The 22,901-nt window shown below is 37.6% G+C and overlaps 1 protein-coding gene across 2 annotated transcripts in view; it reads left to right on the top strand.

The window, feature by feature from the left end:
• The window catches only part of RELN (reelin), a 286,969-nt gene that overhangs the window by 133,120 nt on the left and 130,948 nt on the right, over positions 1-22,901 (top strand). For both annotated transcript variants that reach the window (XM_027459428.3, XM_072031502.1), the window contains exons 7-8: positions 1,044-1,140; positions 6,563-6,614. In XM_027459428.3, the coding sequence (XP_027315229.3) occupies positions 1,044-1,140; positions 6,563-6,614 (149 nt within the window). The remainder of the gene's footprint in view (positions 1-1,043; positions 1,141-6,562; positions 6,615-22,901) is intronic.

The raw sequence follows: 22,901 nt of genomic DNA, 5'->3' as shown, positions 1-22,901 counted from the left end.
AGTCCTCCAGGAAGATGGGTCTCCTTGCCTGGATGGCAGATGTCAAGCTGTGAAAGTCCTGCCTGTCACAGTGTCGCTTCCCCACTCCATTCCAGCCTTGAGCCTGAGCTTGGGAATAGATAACCCTGAAGCCAGAGAGGGACAAGGCTTACAAATTTTCTGCAATGCCTGTTCCTGTTCCTCTTGGGAGGAAGTGTGATGTTCTTGTTTGGAGGAACTCAATGAGGTGCCCAAAGCCTGAGCTCTGTGCTGGGTCTACCAGCCCCCATCCATGGTGCAATAGGGGACTGAAGGCATACTAACACTGTGTTATGTGGAGCTTCATGGTTTTTCTCTCCAAACCTGAGCTGCTTACTCTGTTCATTTTCATGAATGAGGTTTCTGCCACTGATGACGGAAAGGTGGTGGAGCCAAGGTTATCAAGAAGTGATGGAGGAGAACTGGAGGAGATGACACAGATGATGCCAGACCCTGACCCTAATGGCTCAGGCACACATGTTTCAAGGAGCTTTGTAACATTTCTGTAACACCTGGAACATTTCTGGATTCCTTCCTTCCCCATGATCTTAGGTGGTGTCATAAAATCACTCATCCCCACTGTTTTGTGCCCCCAGGCTGATCCCACTTTCCTTGAGCTGTCCTGTTCAAGACATGGTAGTTCTGCAGTAGTAGGCTTGCACCTAGTATAACAAACATACAGTAAGGATTTTGGAAGAACAGTAATTTTGGGATAAATTATATATGTAAAAGCTCTGCCTGGCTTCCTGTTGTGTGACATTTTGCAGCCGATAAGAGACGCTCCCTTTTTTGGGGGGGAAGGGGAGGGGGAGTGGGGAGGTAACAGCGTGCAGAGAGCAAATACCTACCCACAAGGTCCTTTCTTGAGAGGCAGCTCTAGCACATTGTACGTGCCAATGCTCAACCTTTACGTTCAGTTTGAGCACCAAACTGTAACACTCTTATTTTACAGTCTTTAAACTTGATGCAGTCTCCAACGTGAGGTTTCTAATTTCCATTTCGAACGTGTTCTGTTCTTCCTGCAGGTCTGAATGCAGAAACTGTGAGGTTGGAGAGCAGTGTGGTGTGATTATGCACGGCAGCGCTGTCACTTTCTGTGAGCCATATGGTCCCCGAGAGCTGGTGAGTGCTTTGCAAGTTTGGTGTTCAGTAGACAGGCTCTTAAGCAAAGTGATAATGCCATGGAAGAGCACCCCAGGAACACCCCAATGTTTCAAAAACTAGATAATAACCAACATTTGTTGCAATCCTTTGCAAAGAAAAAACTCTTGATCTGGTGTATACCTAGGTTATTTAAAATATCTGTTAAAGGCAGAAAAGGCAAGGAAATAGAACTATGTTTTCAAACTGGCATAATTGTCTTTATTTCAGACAATGAAATGTCTTTATTTCAGCTAATTCAATTTCAAAGGTTCATTTTTCTTCTCTTATTTTATTAGCTGAGTCCTTTTTCTCTTTTTTTCTTGTTGCTGTTGACAATTGTTAATTTGGTTGTAAAACATCACTTGTGAATAATGCATCTTACAGACTTAAATGCAGCCTGGAGCAAGCACCTGCCAGTCTCGGGAAAGTGTATGTAACAAATTGAGTCACGATGAAGGTGACAGAATTAATTTCATTGGGGTGTAGTTTGGTCATAAAATTGCTGTAAGAAACGACATGGTGCAATTTGCATTAACTTGGGATCATCTGGGTGGGGGAAATGAATTGAAAGATATATAACCAATGCCCACATGCTGCAGCTGACGCTGGCAGATAGCTACAATGATGTACATAAATGGGAGTTTTGGAAAGAACTGAAAAATTACAAGACCAGCTCAAAGCCTGTGTAATTCAAAATTAATTTTCATGTTTTCAACTGTATTCTGAATGGAGGGAGATGCTGATGAGAGCTATTTGAAGAGGGTACATGGAAGAGGGCCATAAAACAGAAGTGGATTTGGCCAGCAATCTTCTCATCATTTGAGACACTGACAATTCTTTTAACAGGGTTAATTTTACATCTTTAGCTGAGATCAAAATTGCACAAATGCAATGTAGATATTGCTGGTAGGGTTACTGAAAGTCATAAACAGCTTTAAAAGTAATTCATAGGTTTTATGGATAAAGAAGAATTTCAGTCATTTCCCTCACAGCCAGCTCCAGCAGGGGAATCCTGACAGTGATGCTAAATTGCCTCTCTGTTACTCTGAATGTTATCCGAATGTGCTGTGCTTCATTAACTACCTTGAGAAGAGATGCATTGTTATATGTCCTGTGCAAAAATGAAGTCACACCACTGGGACACTTTTCCCACATATTTTTAGCTCATTTTTAGTTGTGGTCTTGAACATATGTAACACTCCTATTTACCAAGGTTCCCAAGTATGAGGGGTTTAAAATGTTGTTAATTAGTTGTCTTCTTCCTGCTGACATATAATTTAGCCTACCCCTATTAATCACAAATTGGCTTCAAAATCCAGTATTGGACTGTACTTTCATTGCCACATGATAAAATAGCACTATCGCAGCATCAGGAATTTGGAAAAAAATCTATTATGATGCCTAAGTGGCATGATTAAGTAATCAGTTGCAAAAATCACCATGCTTATAAACAGCCAGCAGCCTAATAAAGAAAGTGTTTATAAATATTATGGCAGTGTTGCAGAAAAAATCAAATTCTTATGAAGGAACATGTGAGGGATTTACCATTTTGGGTGAGCACAGGACAGTGTTCGTGCCACAGATTTGACCTAGTTTTATTTTTGGTTATGGACAAAGGTTTTAATTCCAATTTTCTTTGAGCCAACTTGATCCTGATTTGTAGCCATCTTTCATCAATTACACAATGTATCTCTTCCTATCACAACTTTTAAAACATGTTTCACTTTTCCAGCCTTCATGCATTTTTTAGTCCCACTCTTGAGATGACTCTTGAAATCTCTGTTCCTGTTCATGGCTCCTATTACCACATTATTGCTTGAAATACTAAGTGAAGAGGAGTTTGAATTTGTCAACGTATGATATCAACCACTGTGACAGCTACCGGTTTACTTCCTTGACCTCCCTCTCCTCTCCTGGCTCCCTGTAGCTGTCTGTTTCTGCAGGCAGAGGTTGTTTAATACCAACTGTCCCTGTCTGTTAGTGAGAATTTACCATTGGCAAAACCCTGGAATGATGCATAGCATCAGAGATGTTGCAGAGGGAAATAGCTGCTAAAGACTCCCTGCTAGCCCAGAACTTCGCAAAAAGTTTTTTATTAAATATGTTTCGTTTCTTTGTTTGTTTTTCTAAAACATTACTGGAATGACTGACAACATAGTCTCTTTTAATTCCTCCTGAATGTCTCTTCTGTGATAACTGATACATTTAATTTCTTGGTGATATGAGCCACGGAACATTGATAAAGGGTTTCATTTTGAAATTAGAACTTGCACAACATAATTAATTGAATGTAAGCTAATATAATAGGTACTCATAATTCAAGTCAGAAAGCACTTTATTACTTGGCATGATAAATGTGTTACCTAATGTTGAATCGATCCTGACAGAATGGACATAAATAGGGACATGACTACAATTTTAAAGGTGTTAATATAAATGCAACTCTGCAGTTTCTGTTATAAGACTAGAATTACATTTTAGGAGTATTACCTTTTAGGAATTTTTTTTTCCCAGGAGAGGAAAAAAAAAAAAGTATTTTCAGTAAACTTTATGTACAGATAATGGGAAATTTTCAGATGGTTGTGAAAGTTGCTGTTTGTGATGCTTGTGATTATTGGGAATCTGTCCCACTGAGTCTGTCTTCATTCACAGATCATTAATAGCTGTGATAAATTTCTTAAATTTCTATGCATCCTCGTAACGCACCTGCAGTCACTTATATCAGCCAATCTTCAGTGCATTTCAATGAAGATCCCATTCATTAACATTTATAAGAAGTTTCCCTCTGTATTTAGTATGTATGCAGAAAACAAACAAAACACACCAAAAATTCATGCCAAAGCAAACAATTTCCTGGACACCTTTTTTCCCTAGGGTAGAGGGAGGAAAACAGATCAGTCTGATGATCTTTCTGGTTCCGTGGAAAGCTGCTCAGAAAACACAGCTGTACCCCACACTCACCCGCACCCACTTGAGCATGTCCAGGACCAGGTCTCCTTCCATTATAATTTAACAAACACTTTGCTTTGGTGCACACCAGCGCTGGAAGATGTCCAGTCACTTTTGTCCTGCACCATTGCCTGGAGGTAGAGATGACACCCATATAAGCACTGGTGGGCTACATGATGAATCATGCCAGAAATGAACATAGGTTAAAACTAACTTGCAAGGGAAAAAATAAATAAAATAACACGAAAAACAAACAAACAAACAAAAAAATTAGTTTAACAGAACTCAAATACTCAAGTTGATTTAAGTCGATTTAATGTGCTCCCACCCGAATGCTGATGTTAGCATGTTGAAGGGAATGGCAAAAGCTGTCCTATCATCTAGGAATTTGTTGACAATATACACTTGAAAATACATACACATTCTGAATGTATGTTTGCAAAGGCATTGAAATTTTTTTGAAAGTCTCCAAAGACAGAAAAGCCAAAACAGGTAACCACAAGATAGCATTTGTTCTGTGTCACTGAAGTCCCAAATAACAGTCAGAAAACATCTGCATTTAGAAATAGCTTTTGTTCAGTGTCATGCAGCAATGCACAGGGTAATAAGAGAGTTCAGACATAAGAGAGATTTCTCTCTCCAGTTTTCATGTTTATTTACATAGTAGATAATTAAAGAGAGCAGGACTACCTGATAATGGGGGAATCTGTGCTTTCACCTTGTGCTTCAGGGAAATTATGCAGAAAATGTATTGTTCGTCATTACAAAATATTGGTAAAATTACCTTTGTAATAGTGCCAGTTAATGGCTAGTTGAGTGAATGTAGGGTCTTCCAAGTCCTTGCATCTAATCTTTATGTGGGTGCAGAATTTTGTAGAAAATGATATATTGTTTCCATAAAATCCTTTTTTTTTCTCTCTTTGCCACTATTATTGTTGTTCATATCTTCTTATTGGTTTCTTCTCCTTCGCTCATGCAAGCAAACAAGAAAAGCAATCCAGTCTTCCCCTTGGAGATGCTGCCATGCAGATAGACCCCCAGCTGATTTCTGGTGGCTGAAGCCTAGATCCTTGCTATCCACAGACCTTTCTTCTGGGGCTGAATTTGCTCAGAAGCCTGGCTTCTCTGTAGCCTTATCCATGATATGATACGGTGAATGGGTGTAGATCACAGGGCTTCCTGACAATGAGCACAGCTGATGGAGAGGTCCATCACCGCTCTCATGGGAAATGACATGAAGTTTTATATGTGGTCTGACATAGGTTGACAACTCCGAAGTCCTCAAATCTAGGCTGCAGTCATCACTAGCAACAAATAGTTGAATTTAATTAAGATGTGTCACTATTCTTCTAATTAGATGACATTTTTAAGATTGTGTAAATTTCCTGTCTGACCAGTTTGAGTCTTTTTTCCTTTTCTTCTTTTGGTCTAGTGCTGACATGGTCTTTTATTTCGTGTGATTTTCCATCTTCAGTCTAGCCTGTAACATCTGCTTATAGCAACAAGCTTTTGCAGAGTCTGTATATCTTTTCAGGGTCCTTTTCTAAAGGGAATGAACCAAACTTTGAGTCTCCTCTTTTTGGGGTGATCCTCTGACTTGCTGTTATGTAGCACTATTGTTAAGTCCAACTTTCAAAATGAATTGAAAATCTTTTTGAAATAATACAGGTGATATTATTTCCTTCACAAAATTCTAGTGCTCTTCATCTTATAACATTTTCAGTTCTAATATGAACTAAAATATGAAGGTATTGAAAGAGAGAAAAAGAAAAGCAACATGGAAGGGCCGTGTGCTGAATACAGAGTGAACTGCTCAGTGTTTTCTGCCTGCATGTAGGTCTTGGTTGCATATCAGCAGTGTGTGGATGCTACTACAAAATTGCATTGTATATATTATGCTGTATCATCAAGATTTTGTTTGCTTTACTGCTGAAGACAGATTCTGTTATCCCACTCTTAACATTTCATTTTATTATTTTAGGTTTACTTAACGTTATTTTCATTATTTATTTATGATCATTTTTGGTTCTTGTTTTGTGCTGGGAAAGGCAAGTGAAAACCATTCCGTATACAACACAGGTTTCTACTCAGCTGATAATAAACCACAAGGTTCATCTTTTAGGTCTCCTAAAAGACTGGTAAAGTGCCAGCATTCCATATAAATGTGCTCATTTTGCAGACATTAATACAGTGCAATGGAAAAAAAAAAAAAAAAAAAAAAAAAAAAAAAAAAAAAAGCCAGCCTTGACATATGATGAGATATCAATAATCAAAATGAAATATCAGCAAAATCCATAATCATTCAACCTGAAAGGGAAGGAAATTAATAGTTTTATGCACTGAAGGTCTAGGTATCCAGAGAGCTTCCATGCTTTCAAAGGAAAACAAGTGATGAATGTATTGTTTTGCTGACCTAACACAATCTCTCTGCTGTTTGCTTTTCTTCCTGTAGACCACCACTGGCCTTAACACAACTACTGCATCCGTTCTTCAGTTTTCCCTTGGTAAGTTTAGCTCACTCTTTCATCTGAGAAAGTGCAAAAAATCATTGCTGCAATGGAAAATGACCCTCAGTTTCACGTTCACCATTCTGGCTAATGTGCCACGTGACATGAGGGATTAAAGATAATAATAATAATTATTATTATAACAATAAACTTTTAAAAACTGAAAAACTGCAGCTCATTTATTCATCTCTTAATAATATATAGAGCTCCCAACATAAACTTTGAAAAGGAGCAATTTCAGTGGATACTCTGATGATGGGACGCATAGTCATGGGGTTATTTTTTTCAAGTCTATTTTATAACCTGATGGCTAACATTATAATGACTTGCTCTTTCTCTAACATGTGATTCCTGTTTCTAAAAAATGAACTAGCAATAGTGGATTTTTCTTCTTTAACATTTTCAACCCTTGTTGTCTTACAGGTTATGACTGTTATATAGGATAGTGCTGTTTTTAACACATCTGTTAACATAAACATAATAGGCAGTAGGACAGACCAAAATGAGAGCTATTTAGTTCATATTACCGAGGTGGTGGTATGCTGTATTACTTAGAATACCTGCTGTAAGTTATTGCAGATTTTCAGTGTGTAGTTGTACTTTAATGCAGAAGCTGTGTCTTGGTCTGAAGGCAGACTGGGAAAAAAACGTTAATTCCTCAACTTATATCTCAGTGTTCAAGATACGAAGGAAAAATGTTTTCATGATACAAATAGTTCAATAAAAAAGCATGGAAGAAAGATAGTCAGCTTCCTCTGTGGACCTCTGGATATGTATTTCTAAATTATATACCTATTTTTAAAAAAGTAATTCTCCAGAAGTATCAGCAGAGGTGTGATTAAAGTCTGGAAATATCAGTTGGAAATAAGAGTTATCAGGTACCTTGGCAAGCAAGTTAGTTTTTTTTAATAGATCTGAAATCAAAACCCTGGAAGGCTCAAAAATACATCAGTTACATTTGTTTCTGACTGAAGTTATTCATTTGACAATTTGTGGGCATCATTATTTTTCACCATGCAGCTGAGTGCAATGTTACTAGTGCTATGGGTTGGTATCTATGCTTTTATTTTCATCATTTTTATTAATGATAAATTAATTTTAAGTTATTTTTAAATTAAAATTTTAATTTAAATTAAATTTAATAATTTAAAATTAATGATAAATTAATTTTTAAAAGTCAGCAAAATATTTTCATTCCTAAGCTGAATTAGTGCATAAAGACCCAGCACCTCTAGAGAAACAGCCTGGATTTACCTTGCAGCTTCATGCAGTTAGTGTAAAGGAGTAGCTCACTTGACCTGCTAGGACATGTTGCTTACCAGCAGAAACCCACGCAGCATTTATAAAGCCCCTCTTTTCTGTCTCACCCTCCAACCTGAGGCTGTGCCCAAGGATGTGTGACTTTTGCTTTTCAGGAAAATTTGCAAAAAAATGATATTGGTTATTTTTGCAGTGATTCCTAATGGTTAACATCAATGCAACTCACAAGTCAGTGAGTGAACATTTACTGCACCAGGTAGGCAGCCGGTGCCCACTGGAGACGACATGTGGAAGGGTGCAGCTCCCCAAAGTGTAAAATTAAACTAAATTTCACTAGTAGCCTTTGGTCCTATTGCCTGGGGAAGGTCAAAAATAAACAAACAAACAAATAAACAAACAAACAAACAAACAAATAAATAAATAAAAGAACCATCTGAGCAAGAAACATCCTATATGACAGGACTATGTGGTAACAATACTCTAACCTGTACCAGTAGGAACAAGTAAAATCCCCCACATAGTAAAGTAGGAGAGCGGTGTATGCACATCTGAGTAAATCAATTTTCAGCCTGAAGTTCAAAATGTATCACATTTCCCTGTGTGTCTATGTTAGGCTTGAAATATAGCACAGATTTGCCAGGGGACTGCTGCTGTGCTCAGCAGTACTTGGCTTTACAATCATAAATCTGAACGAGGCATTTGACAGTTTCCAGCTTATTCCCAAATGTCCAGTTTAATCATAACCCCATTTAGAGATTCATCCAGGAGAATTACCTTTTTTTTAAAGAATGCTCCACACTTTCTGTCTACCACTGAATAGCATAAGCTGCAATCTTTTGGGGTCACCTTTATATTAAATTTCTCACCTAGCTTTGGTCACATTAAAGTGCATATCCTTTGATTTCTCTCATCACTAATTATCAGATGAAATTTTGTATTTGCAGCTATATAAGCAGGTGAAGACTTGGAAATGAAGCAATAAAATTGGCCCTGATTTCATCATGAATCCCAGATCATTTTAAACTGTATGGTTAGAAAGGATAAGACCCTAGTGAATTTTTCATTAGTTGATATTCTGTGTAGTTTTCTTAATGTGCCATGTATTTGGTAGTCTTGACCTTTGAAGGGCAACAGGGGTCAAAAGGAGCACAGAGCATGAAGGCTTAATTAGGATTAAAATGTAATTAGTAAGACTTATTCAGCACACAGGACAACGTTAAAGTGCAGTAGCCTTCCCAAGTGAGAGTTAACTTGTCTGCCATGCAGCATTCGTTCTGAGCCTGTTTGCATCAGTGGCATTGCCTGCTGGTCCAGGGCTGCGGTGATGCTTACATTCATGCACTGTCTGCCCAATTGTTCAGAAGATTTCAATTGTTTCATATATCTTAAATCATCCATGACTACATTTCTGCAAGACCAATCACTCATGTGAAAGACAAAGTCTAACCATTTCCTTAGCACTCAATGAAATTGTTAAATGAGATATTTAAAGCATGGACTTTGGACTCTCTCAGGCCAGAACCACTGGTTCAACAGTTTAGGATTGCAGGATATTGCACAGAAGCCTCTGGTCTCAGCTGCCACACAATGTCAGCCTGATTCATTACCTGAAATATTCTCTACTTCTCACTGTAAAACTCAGACTTTTCCCTTTAGCCACATAGAATTGTGGAATATCCTGAGTTGGAAGGGACCCACAGGGATCATCGAGTCCAGCTCCTGGCTCCACACAGGAACACCCAAAAATCAGACCCCGTGACTGAGAGCGCTGTCCAAATGCTCTTTGAACTTCGGCAGCTCGGTGCTGTGCCCACTGCCCTGGGGAGCCTGTCCCAGTGCCCGACCACCCTCTGGGTGCAGAACCTTTCCCTAACCCCCAGCCTGACCCTCCCCTGTCCCAGCTCCATGCCGTTCCCTCGGGTCCTGTCGCTGTCCCCAGAGAGCAGAGCTCAGCGCCTGCCCCTCCGCTCCCCTCGTGAGGGAGCTGCAGGCCGCCATGAGGCCTCCCCTCAGCCTGCTCTGCTCTGGGCTGAGCAAACCCAGGAACCTCAGCCACTCCTCATATATCTTCCCCTCTAGACCCTCCATCATATTTGTAGCCCTCCTTTGTACACTCTGTGATAGTTCTATGTACTCTTTATACTGTGGTGCCTAGAACTGCACACAGTACTCAAGGTAAGGCCATGCCAGCACAGAGTAAAGCGGGATAATCTCTTCCCTTGACTGACTAGTAATGCTGTGCTTCATGCACCCCAGGGTACAGTTGGCCCTTTCGGCTGCCAGGGCACACTGCTGGCTCATATTCAATTTGCCATTGACCAAAGCCCCCAGATCTCTTTCCACAGGGCTGCTCTCCAGTCTCTCATCCCTCAGTCTGTACAAACAACCAGGGCTCCCCCCTCCCAGGTGCACAATCTGGCACTTGCTCCTGTTAAACTTCATATTGTTGGTCATTGCCCAGCTCTCTAATTTGTCAAGATCTCTCTGCAAGACCTCTCTATCCCCAACAGAGTCAACAGCTCCTCCCAATTTAGTATCATCTGTAGACTTAGTGCAACTCTAGTCCTATATCCAAGTCATTTATGAAAACAACAAAGAGAACTGGCCCTAAAATGGTGCCATGGGGAACCCAAATTATGACTGGCTGCCAGTCTGGTGTAACCCCACTTACTATAATACATTGAGCAAGACCCATTAGCCAATTGTTCACGCATCATACTATGTATTTATCTATCTGTATGCTTGACATTTTGTCCAGAAGGATACTGTGAGTAACCATATCAAAAGCTTCTCCAGGGATGATATCAACTCTTCTTGGGATGAATATGCATTGTCATTCGCATAGGGCAGTATGATGGAAGGTGACTGACAGTGATGAGAGATTAATGACTGAGATAAACATGGGAAGAAAGAGAACAATGGAGTCCCACAAAAAGAGAAAAGGCTTTAGGGGATCAATGCCAAGGTGTGAGGTGTGCAAGTGGAACTGCTCATGTGTTGTTCCTTGAGTGTCCTCTTCAAACATAAACTGCCATAGCTGTGGGGTAGATAGGCTGTCTGTGTGGGTGTTTAGCACTCGCAGGCTATTTCCAGTCCTTCTTCCTCCACAGCACAGCGGAGTCTAACACAAAGCTGGAGCCAAAGGTGCTGTGGTTAGCACCAACACACAGACTATCCTTCTGGGCAGGCACTCCTCGGAGCTATGTGTATCTCAATGTGAAAACTGTTAATGCAAAATGTTAAATTACCTTGAAAAACTTTGTTTCATGGCACTTTCTTTATGCTTTAGTATCAATAGGTTATTTTTGGCTATTGAACAATTTTGGAAAATGGGAATAACTTGATAGGGAAAGCTCCTATTCTTCAGCTTTGTTCAGGAAAACTCTTGAACACTCCTCTGCAAGCAGGGTGAATTTGACACTGTCATGTACTGGATAAATGCAGTGTGTTTGTAAGGAGGGATGCTATTTTAAAATTCTTTTTTCTTCAACTTTTATGATATATCACAGAGATCCTTTGTCATTACTAAAGCACATTAATAAGTGTTCCTCCATTAAAAAAAAAATAAAAAAAAATAAAAAAATGCATCTAAAAACCCAATTATTTTATATCAATAAAAAAAGTGATTGGGTTTTCTTTTAGTAAAAAATACCTTCTGGGATCAGATACATCTTCATATTTCAAACATTTGTCATTTCAGCTCAATTTTTTAAAGAACAAGCTAACAGTTGTGCAAACAAAGAGCTAGCCAAAGGTCAAAATTTTTTTTTGCTTTCTCTGGAGAAAAAGCTTGGGCTTGGAATACCTCTTCCACAAAAACACCTCTACCATCATGATAAAGAACTTTTAGGAAGGTTGGGTTCCCAAATCTAACAGATTCTACGTTGGGTCAATCATTAATCCTTACCTTTAGTCACCCTTAATAGTGCCTTACTAGGCAAATATGTGACTTGCATTATTTTCCTTTGATCCCATCATAAAACACCTTTCCCTAGCTGATTTTAGTTGAGTTATGGTCCTTTCGTATGTGCACTTTGGTTTAAAACAAAAGAGAATTTTAAATGAAATGCAAAATGTGCCTAGCAATATGGTACTAAATCAAAAAATAATCTGCATGAACCCCTAAGAATGAAACCTCTCAGCACCTCACTGTTACCATTTCTGTGCACTATTTTCTGATATAGAGAACAAAATAATTTTTTGACAAAAATTATTTGTATTCTTATTCATTGGGATCTTGTGATGGAATTACTATTTTTATATAAGCATCATTTATTTTTCCTACAATGGATTGCAGTGAAATTAAGAGACAGCTAATGTAAAACAGTATGTAAAATCTAGCTTAGAAATCATGTCATGCAAAGTAAAGTTATTAATGCAGTCTTCTGAAATGTCTTTCTGTTAGTTTAGTGGTGGCCATGCCAGAATTCCTGGCATGGAGAAAAGGATGTAGAGAAAGTCTGGGACAACTGCATGTTTGCTAGGACTTGCTGCTCTTTTTATGCCTCAGGTTTAAAATGGCGAGACCACAGCACACTTGAAAAAGTTGCAACCTCTATTCAATGTGACAAATGAAACATAGAACTATAGAATCATTCAGGTTGGATCTTACAAGAAACTCAGGAAAATCCTTCATCCAGGAAAATTCTGCCTGAAAAATAATAAAAACCTTTCTCTGAAGTTCTGTCAGGCACTGAGAGTACTACTGAGCTGGCAGAGAAGGCACTTCTGAGTATTATTTGCTGATAACATGAAATACTTGAAGATGAAGACTGCATGAGCAAAGGTGGTCTTCGGAGACAGGATGACAAACAGTCCTGACACTAGAATTTCCTTAGGTGTTTTTTCTGGATTAATCATGTGCTTAGTCCCTGCTATAGCCAGAAATAATAATAATAATAGTAATAATAATATATCTTGAACATGTAGCAAAATATGCATCTTACTCATAGAGTAAGAAGATGGGACCTTACTCAAAGAGTAAGAATGACCCCTTTCTCCTGCTGCTCCTGGGGTAGCTTCTTTCACATTATTCAGTCACTTCTCTGTCATTTGTTGCTATTGCTCCTTTCATTGTTTCAGCTTATTTTGTCTAAACATCCATCAGATGACCATGTTTATTGATGATTTACCTTACAATAGTTAATAGGAATAAAACCTACTGTGTTTAGTAGGGATAAAACAGACTTCTTATAATCACTACAATAACTGTAGCTTATCAATCTCTCTTTATATTTTTCTGATGGAACCCTAGTGCAAAGATATGCCTACCTATTATTTTCCATATGCTTAAAATATTGTAGAAGAAAGGTTGTTATTTGTGTTCAGGACTTTTTGGTGAGGATGGAACTCCAACTATTCAGGGTGCAGATTTTTCAGTGGTATCCTCGTTCTCCCTGTTTTCTGTTTATTTATTTATTTCCCCAAAGGAAATAAAGTGTTAAGCTTTCTGCAGTCACATGCATAAATATTTCATTGACAACCTCATCATTTAATCACTGAAATAAGCAACAAAGCTAATAATTTCTTCAGTCTTGCTTAACATACTTTTCACTCTTGCAACTTGATTTTCTGGTTGAGCGGTCACCACTGTCTTCACTTCAAAACTCTTGAGCTTTATATATCTATCAGATCAGCAGCAGCACTTAAATGAAGAGAAATCGTCTAACCTGTGTTGACCTTTACGTTTGTAGTATAATTCTGTTAAGAGGAAAGGTGCATGTGTAATGCACATATCAAGAACTATGTGGCACAGTGTATTTACAGCCTATTTTTATTGCTTGCTGATTTCACAGTCCTTTGCAAGTGTAATGGAGAAAACAATTTAAAATATGCTTTTGATTAGCATATGAGTAAGGGTCATTGATTTGGATGCAGATCTTTGACATAATGGTTCCAAAAGGTTTTTCGTGCTATGCCCTGCCTCACCTCAGGCAGCAGGTTAGTGAGTCATTAACCCAGCAGCCCCTATTACTCTTTCTGAACCGCTGAGGTCACTAGGGTCAACACCAGAGCTGTTTTACTCTGTGAATCCAAGTGCTAAGGATCTCAGTGGTGTGTGTTGAAGAGAAAGCACAGAGAGCATTTTAACAATTTTAGTAAAAAAAATACAACTTTTTCAGGTTTAAATTTCTTCCTTCATTTTTGTAGTTGGCAGTTTGACTTTGTTATCAGTGTGAGTCCTAGGGAATTGAATTATAAAATGTAATTGATTGTGTGCGTAAAAGAAATACTCCTTTTCTCCTTTTTTTTTTTTTTTCTCTGATACATATTCAAACTGCACAAATTTTATAATTACTATTATTATTTTTTTTAAACAGAATCACTGAATGTGCCCTTTGGATTAGTCCTTACTGCCAAGCTTTATGCTTCATAAAACGCATTTGCTACCCTATTAACCTTAGCAAACAGAAGACCACAGTGGACAAAAATTACCTTACAACCTGTAGATATAAATACAGCAGCTGGTTCACTTGACCCCCAAGTATGTCTGTGGAGGAAATAGGAGCCTCTCCAGGTGCTCACCTGGAGTAGCATCTGGAGGGCTCTGCAGGGCATCTGCAAGGCAAGGTGATTCCTTCTCCTCCTCTCTAGAAACAACTCTACGCTGCTTGGCTCAGCAGTACGAACAACAATGAATGCACTTGGCCCCATGTTAAAGTCTAAAGGCAATTGTAATTTATATTTTTATCATGTTTTAATTAATTTCTGATGGCGGCTGTTATATTGATAGTACTGCTGTTACGTTGTCTTTATCTCCTGCTTGGATTCAGACCACTCAATAGGAATTTGCCTTAGCTTTGGCTGGGAGGAACCACTGCTGACCATTTTCTCTTAATTTCTCTCTCTCTCTCTCTCCTTTTTTTTTTTTTTTTTTTTTTTTTTTTAGTTAGTTTTATAATTAGCAAAGGCTATCCAATGACTGATAAATGCTGTGATAGCCCTCAGCTAAGCTGGACAGAGATGAGCAAGTCCCTTCAGAATTGCTCTGAAAATTCACTCATGTGTCTCTAGAGAAATACAAAAGTGAAAAATAAGTTTCTTCTGAGGATAGCAAGGAAGAGTATTTGATCTTTTAAATCTCTCACCGTCTTGTAGCTGAACACAAAAATAGTCATGGCAGAAATTGTGGAGCTAAATGTTTTGGGCATGCTGAGCCACCTCCTTCATTTTAATCACTTGCATGGATGATTTCCTTCAGCACCCAGATTTCTTCTGCTCTGATGCCTTCCAGAAAGCACCAGATTTGTGTGTTTGGTACATTCATAAGGTCATGTTAACTGTGGTATGAACAGGTGAGGAGAATTCCCAAAGCACAGTGTGGCTGGAGGGAGATAGCTGCTACTGTCTGCAGGACAGATAGATTATCTTGTGTTAAGAAAATGTGGGGCACTCCTGGGCTAGTCTGTAGTTTTAAAAGGATTCCATTGCTGGGAAGCTGGCTAATAAAATAAATAAATAGATAGATAGATAGATAGATAGATAGATAGATAGATAGATAGATAGATAGATAAATGTTAGGACTGCATAAGCTGAGTTTAAATAGTGCATAAAACAGCTTTTAAGCTAGGTAAATTAAAACACTAACGCCTGTAAGAAATCATGATTGTGAAATGAAGCTTGATTGTTGCTACATTTGGATCCAGTCCCCTCTAAGCAGCAAGAACACAGAGTGTATCTGAACACCCAGGTTGTTTTGTCCTGATTTGTTTCCTATGCATTGGGGAAGAGCTGGAGAATTTGATATAATTAAATGCAAAAATTGCTGTAATTTGACATATTGAATTTCTTCTGCTTGCTTCATTTCTCATCTTCCACCTGATAAAACAATATTAAGATTTTTTATTTACCTCCCAGATTGTCATTTTCTATTGCCTGGCATGAAACCCACTAGTTTTCACTTTCCTGGCAGAGAAGCCCTTTGTGTAGATATATAGGTTATAAATTGCACCTAATGTGAAAGAGTAAGACAGGTAAGTAACATCATCCAGCACATTTCACATAGCATGAGTGGAGATGTTAGGTGGTGGTTATTGATTTTGCTGAGTTATACAAGAGGGGCTGCCTAGGTCAAAACCAGGGCTTAAAGTTAATGCGGTATTTGAAAGACATTTTAATAGCCTTTTGGTGAAATGATTTGTGCTGTTTTGACCAGTCCAAGGTTGCAATGAAATACTGTTTTTATTACTTCAGTACCAGGGTTTCTCTTCCACTGTTATGAATTAAACTGTGAGCGCTACAGATTTACTGTGCAGAGAAAAACAGCAAAGATAAAGCGAGCCGAGTCCCTGGGTTCTGACCCAGGGCAGGTGGCAGAGACACCTCTGTGTGGTCGAATGCAAGCCATTACCGAATTGGTTGCTGAAAATAATAAATACCGGATTACAGACTGACTTTCATCTTAATCCGGCTCATATCTTTGTATTAGGATAACACTGTTGTATGATTAAAATTGTCCATTTCTGAATTAACTCAAACAACAAAGCATCTGTAGTTCCTGGGGGAGGGATGGGGGGATATAAGGCCCCAGCTCAGCAAAATGCTCCTGTATTTTTTTCTCCATGGGGGAAGGGAGGGGGTTTTCCATGACAGCAAAAGCAGATAAAAATAGAGAAAACCCATCAGGCACTGAAAAAAATAATAAAAAGCCTTTCACCCAACCAATTATTACCTACCTACACATAAAGTTAATGACAGACAATCTGTTTTATAGGGTTCAGAAAAGAGAGACACCTTAATTCAGGACCAGGCTTGAAAAAGAAATATTTTCCAGAATTTCTTGGTGATGGGGAAATTCATTAAAGCAGGCAAGGAAACTACTTTCAAGTCTTTATATTTGAGCAACCATCTTTTTACACAGCAGTTCTGGGACCAATGTGTTCTTTCTGTATGCCTCCCTGGTACATGCTAGCTGTTGGGATCTGAATAAAACACCATATACCTTCCAGCTGTGCTTTCATACCTTTATGGTGTTAAAGGTCTTGATTACTGACCTTTACAGCTGACCCAGGCTGCTAATCAGAGCTAAGCAATAGGTCTCTGTCTACATATTGATACAAGTTAGTGTACCAATTAATAACTACTTTAAGTTTAAAGTGCTATAATTTAAATTTTACCCAGCTTCATTGAAAGGTCATCCTCTCAGAGGACCTCTGCCTGATCTGACATTAAGCATTTAATGGCAATAACATTGAAGCATAAAATATGGGTGTACAAGTAGAAAATGCTTACTTAGCATAGGGCTTACTACTTACTCAGACATTCAAGAACCACTGAAAGAGTCTTTCTGGGGAGTTAATGATATTATTATTTACGTAGCTGTAATTAATATCTATTACATCCAAGCGTTAACAAGTTTACTCACTTTGCCTTCAGCAAGGTACTCTATACACTATTGGTGCACTTATGAATGTGGTTAAATTTAGAAGCATCATTTAATTATTTATTTGGCAACAGACACATTATCCAAGAACATACCTGCTGGGTGTATCTCAGAAAGATATACATGTACTATAAATAGCTGAGCATCTTTACATCTGAATCAACTAGAAACTGGCATAAGGAAAAAACAGCTTTCTGCCTGGCTTATTTCTCTCTCCTTAATGTTCTCAGTGCAAAAAGAAATATGATCTGTGATCTGTCCTGTTCATTAGAAGAGAACAAGATTTGTGTGAGCACAGGAAGCACATCATATCACTGAATATAAATAGACTGAAAGGAAGTTGGGCCGGATAAGTGTTTTCTCAGACTTTTCTTAGTAGCTGGATTACTTCTTAGAAAGTAAGTTTGGTGTTACTGAGAACCTTCGCAGGACATGGGTGAGAAGAAAAGATGGGAGGTCTGCTACACCAACCGGGGATATCATCTTGCTCAGGGCCCCATCCAATGGGGCTTTGACCTCTGATTTATTTTAGGACTTCTGAAGTCCATTTGAGTAATTTTTATCAAATATATTTTCCAACTTTTCTACTCTTACACAGTTTTATGATGGAGGCTTCTGGCATATTTGTCAACCTTTAATTTGGATGTAGCTACCAGCATTTCCAAAGTAGAACAACAGTCTAAAGCTGCCAGCAGAACAAAAGTTAGCTGTTCTCCAGAAACTGCTGGAAATTAATAGTTAAGACTTTGCAGCTCAAAATTCATAATTCACACTAAAGTTAGAGTTGCTCTGGTTTTCACCAAAGGCAAATACCATTAACGTTGTTTCCTAGTGTCAGGTATTTATTCCAAGTTGTTTGTCAGAACACATACAGGGACACAGACAGTCAAAATCTTCTTGTAAGGGAGAAACAAATAGTCAGCAATAAAGTATTTAATATTTCCATGAAAAAGTACTATTAAATTACAACATAGAACACAGTACTTGCAGTTTTTAATTTTAAGATTTTATTACACTTAAAAGATTTATTTGTATTCCGACTTTGATATGTAAACAAAGACACTTTAAAAAATGGCTAAAGATCTAAAATTTGACAGAATAAAAAACACACTCAAAATCAAGTTCAAAATTGTGGCTTCAAGGAAAAATAAAAATATTCCTGTGACCTTCTCTTGATGAAATTTTCAGAGGGAGTATTACATGAATAGCGAGTTGCATGTTTTCGTATCAGAGCTTCTAGTATTCCCAGCCCAAAATATTCCATCTTTCAACGTGGTTAAAATCATTTGGCTCTTTACTAGAAGGCAACATAAACATATACTTTTATTTATTTATTTATTTATTTTTAAGTAGCATCCATGGAGCATTCATTATACCAGACTGTATGGTTCATTAATTTGGAAAAAAAAATATTAGCATGCCAGCCAAATTTGACCACTAGTAATTTATACTATTCTGTCTGGCTTAATTCAAGTGATATCAGCAAATCATAATCCTTAGCAAACACTAATCATTATTCATCACATTAACAAAATGAACAAAAGTAATCTTCCAGTATTAGATAAACAGGATTCTTCTGAGCTCCCTTTCAGGCCAATGTTAGGACACAATCAAACCCTTCTACAAATTTTCATGTGAGCTTTTCTTGCACAGTTACACATTAGGCTTATTCTCCTTAGAGCCAGCATTAGATATCTCATCTGCTTATCCACTGAAGCACTTGCAGGAGCTATCAGGAGGTTGTCAAGAGGCGGAGGGCGTCACAGTCTATAAGGAGAAAAATATTGCTTCCCTTGCAGATGGCACCCAGTTTTATCTCAGCAAAACACCAGCTTCTAATCAGTGTTGTTAACAAATCTTAGAGACCAACAGCCACATGACTCGGATTTCTGCAGATCTGGCACAGTTGGAGGCAAAGCTGTAGTGAGTCTTGCATTAATTTTGCCTCCATTGTCAGCCTGGATACAAATACATCAGTACCTGGTTACAAATACCTGTTATGAAGTGCCTTCACAACATTTCTCCTTAAATACTATTAGCACTTCTACATACACAATGTTTTAAAACATAAGGTACATAAAATATTCACTAAGAATGGCATCGAAAGAAACCAAAACAAGCTTAATGAGTCTTCTGGAGGAAAAAAAAAAAAAAAAAAAAAAAAAAAGACATGACCATCTCGTTAGGACATAAGTGTTCAGTGCACCTTGCTATGTGTTACAAATCCTCCAGAACAAGTAGCAAAACAATTAAGAAGCATGGTTTTCCTTCCCTTTTATATTCTTTGCTCTTTGGTTTAGGTAGAATTAGTAAAGCAGCAGGAAGGAGTTACTCAGCATTCACAGACTCTGCCAGTCAAAATCATCCTGTACGAGAATTTTTGTCTGGATTCAACTTTGAACAAATTTTATTTTATTCAGCTTTGCCTTGGGGCAAAATCCAAGCATGTGAAGTGTAGACCAAATAAATTAGTGTTTCAGAATATTCAATATATGAAAATAGCTGGGTTTTATAACAGAAGCTGTTTTGCTATTCATAGTTTTCCATAGCAGACAAAAAATTATTGTCTAAGCTTCAAATATATCATTTGAAAAAATATCCATGAAGGTTGTCTCTTCTTGAGCATTTTTTCAAAATTTTTAGAAATCTGTGGACTTCAGCTAGCAGCCTATGAAAAAGAGTAAAAACATTTCAAAGGAAGAATTTATCTTATTTCCTGCAACCCAAGGAACTTCTTGCATATACATACTGAATAATTTGCAAATACACATGCCTTAATTTTGAAAGCATATTGGTAACTTTTAGAAAGTTGTACTAACTGACAATAACTATATCAGGGCATCAGATTTGCTGTGATGTATTTGGTTTAAGAAAAGAACAGCATTTTGTTCTAATGCAGTAATTTACTAATATAGAGTTCTTAATGGCAAACATTCTATATGTTTTCTTACCTGTTTTCATGGCTAATTCAAAACCTGGGCTTTCTTAGCTTGAAACAACCATATTCTAGGCTCATTCAAAAGGTTTTATGTCATCTTGTATATTTTTTTCTTTGGAAGATGGACAGGTATGAAGATTTACAGTGTGACATCCTACCCACATGGCTCTGCTTAGAGCTGGCACAACATTTATTACCATCTCTAGAAGCAGTGTGAAGGACACCTCTCCTGGGGGAATTTGCCTTCAGCTTCTGCTCTGTTACTACTTGAATTCTGATCATCTATTTGTTCACAAAATCAGAGGATGGCTTTGTTAGTCAAGGCAGAGGCAAACATCCAAACTGTAGATTTCCACAAAATATTTTAAATAATTCTAGTTTCAGATTATCAAAATAATAGTAATATGGTGTAATAGGAATAGCATTAAGTAATAACAGTATTGAAAATAATATTGAGAATACTGACATATTGAAAATTGTATTGAAAGACACTGGCTTTCAATAACATCTCAATAAATCTAGTTCTGGAGAACAGTTTTATGTTTACCTTTCTCTCTTTCCTTGGGAAGAAACTATTAATATAATCTAGGAAGAATATTGGTTTTGCAAAAGAAGCAAACACCAGATCCTTGTACTTCTTGTATATTTTAAATTTTTTTTTTTAATCTTATTTTTTATTTTTTTTTAAATTAAAAAATGTTCTAATGGCAAAGAATAACACTTAAATCTTGCTGGCATTTTTTCAGATGGGTGATTGTTTTTTTATTATTATTATTTTTTTATTGTCCATTAAAGTTTTGCAGAATTAGGTACTTAAATGATAAATATTTTGCTATCTTTTGATTTTGAATGAAGAATATACATTTTTTAAAAAAAGAAGTTTAAACATTGATAAGAACACATTTGTCATCACAGTCAGTAACTGCTGCTTACTTCGACCTTGATGACATTTGCAAACCAATTTTAGTCTTAATAAAACAGGTCCCAATAAAATAATAATAGAAACCAGCACTTGTCTCCCCTCTTTTCTTTCTGTCTCCACTGCTCTCTTTCCAATAACACAAGAGAAACACCGCATGCCTTGCGAAGCCCTTTTTCACTGGTTCTTTTTCTTACAAGAAATGATTTATCTTTGTTGCATAGTCTGAGAGAGATTTTAGAGATGACATCCTTCACATATTGTACTGACTGGAAATGCTTGTTTTTTAATTGTCTTTATGGTATAGTCAGCAAATGTGGCCTTCTCCACTTTTTTGGCAGGACATTGTGACTTGGCTTTGTTTAGGAGTACCATACCAAGAGTTGATGGCAACAATAACTGAAATGGCACAATATTAACAGGTTATTTTTCCTGTTTATGCTCCTTTAGTTTTTGTATGACAGAAAAGTCAGTATGTTGCTGCTTTGCCTCACAGCCTCTTGTCAGCCAAAGTGGTTAAACCAGCTGAAGTTCATTGGTTTTGAACCAAATTCCCCTGTAATAAAATAAATGAGTGTGATTAAAGTTTGGAACTCCTAAAAGCCACAAGTAGGAGCTGACAGCAGATGCCACTCAGCGAAGTAGACCATCTCAGCAGATGGGTAAATATGAAATACAAAGGCTTTTTCTGACATCATTTGGTTTTAATATGAGAGAAATAAAGTACCTTGTCAGTAAATTATACCCAGAGAGTTGCTTTGTAGTCATTTTGGGTACATGTTTGGTAATTCAAAGTCCTGCTGCTTTTGCAATATTAATTATTCTGTGCCTCGTTACAGCAGAGTACGTATCAAAGCAGCTGAACTTACCCCCACACAGCTGTAAAGAGTGGATACGGAAGGATCTGCTTCTATATTTACAGTTTACCACAAGAAAAAGATACAAGAAATTAACTGTGGGTCATTTCCAGGATGTTAGTGCATCAGTCAAAATTACAGAGATAGGATTTCATCCCATCTTTTGGGCGTTTTCCCCTCTGTTTGTGGTGTATTCTGCAGAGCAGAAAAAACAGTTGTGCGGCTGCTGTCGAGCTGAGAGCTGTGAATGGGAGCTGCCTCGGGGGAACGGGGGCTGCAGGCAGTGTACATCATGACATATGTTCCTATTCAAATGTGTAGGCTGGTCCCTTGTACAAGCGGTCAACGCCTTTTTAATCAGGCCATTGATTTCATTACAACAATAAGTAGCCCAAGCTGCAAAATTTTATGTTCAGCAATTTCCACATTTGTATATATAAATAGAAATGTGTGCATGTTTCTATTTTATATAATTTATATTTATTTTTTTATAAAATATATTATTTATACATTATATTTTTAATGTGTATTTATATACACAAGCATGATTTTCATTGCAACTGAACATATCTGAAGCACACAGAAACATAACACGCTACTCATACCGCACATAATACATACCCCTACTGTAAGGGAAGCTGTGGTACTCACTCAGCAGTATCCTGATGCAATCAGAGGTGCTGTTTAATTGAGAGAAGCTTTTTTTAAATATGGAGGTAGCTGCTATCTGCTGATCTTTGAGTCTCACATTTAAGCCTGTCTATCAAGTAGAAAGATTGATCTTTGGAACGCGTATTTGGATTTATCTGTTTCATTGGGTGTTAAATTTTCTGAGAGGGATGAATTACCTGATGTTTGAGAACAAAAATAGTATTTTTAGTGTATTTAATTATCACTCAGTTTGTTTATCACATTTGGGAGGTCAAAT

Source organism: Anas platyrhynchos, chromosome 1, assembly GCF_047663525.1.
Source record: "Anas platyrhynchos isolate ZD024472 breed Pekin duck chromosome 1, IASCAAS_PekinDuck_T2T, whole genome shotgun sequence".
NCBI lineage: Eukaryota > Metazoa > Chordata > Aves > Anseriformes > Anatidae > Anas > Anas platyrhynchos.
Note: the sequence above shows the minus strand (reverse complement) of the source record. Positions and strands in the feature narration are given on the sequence as shown.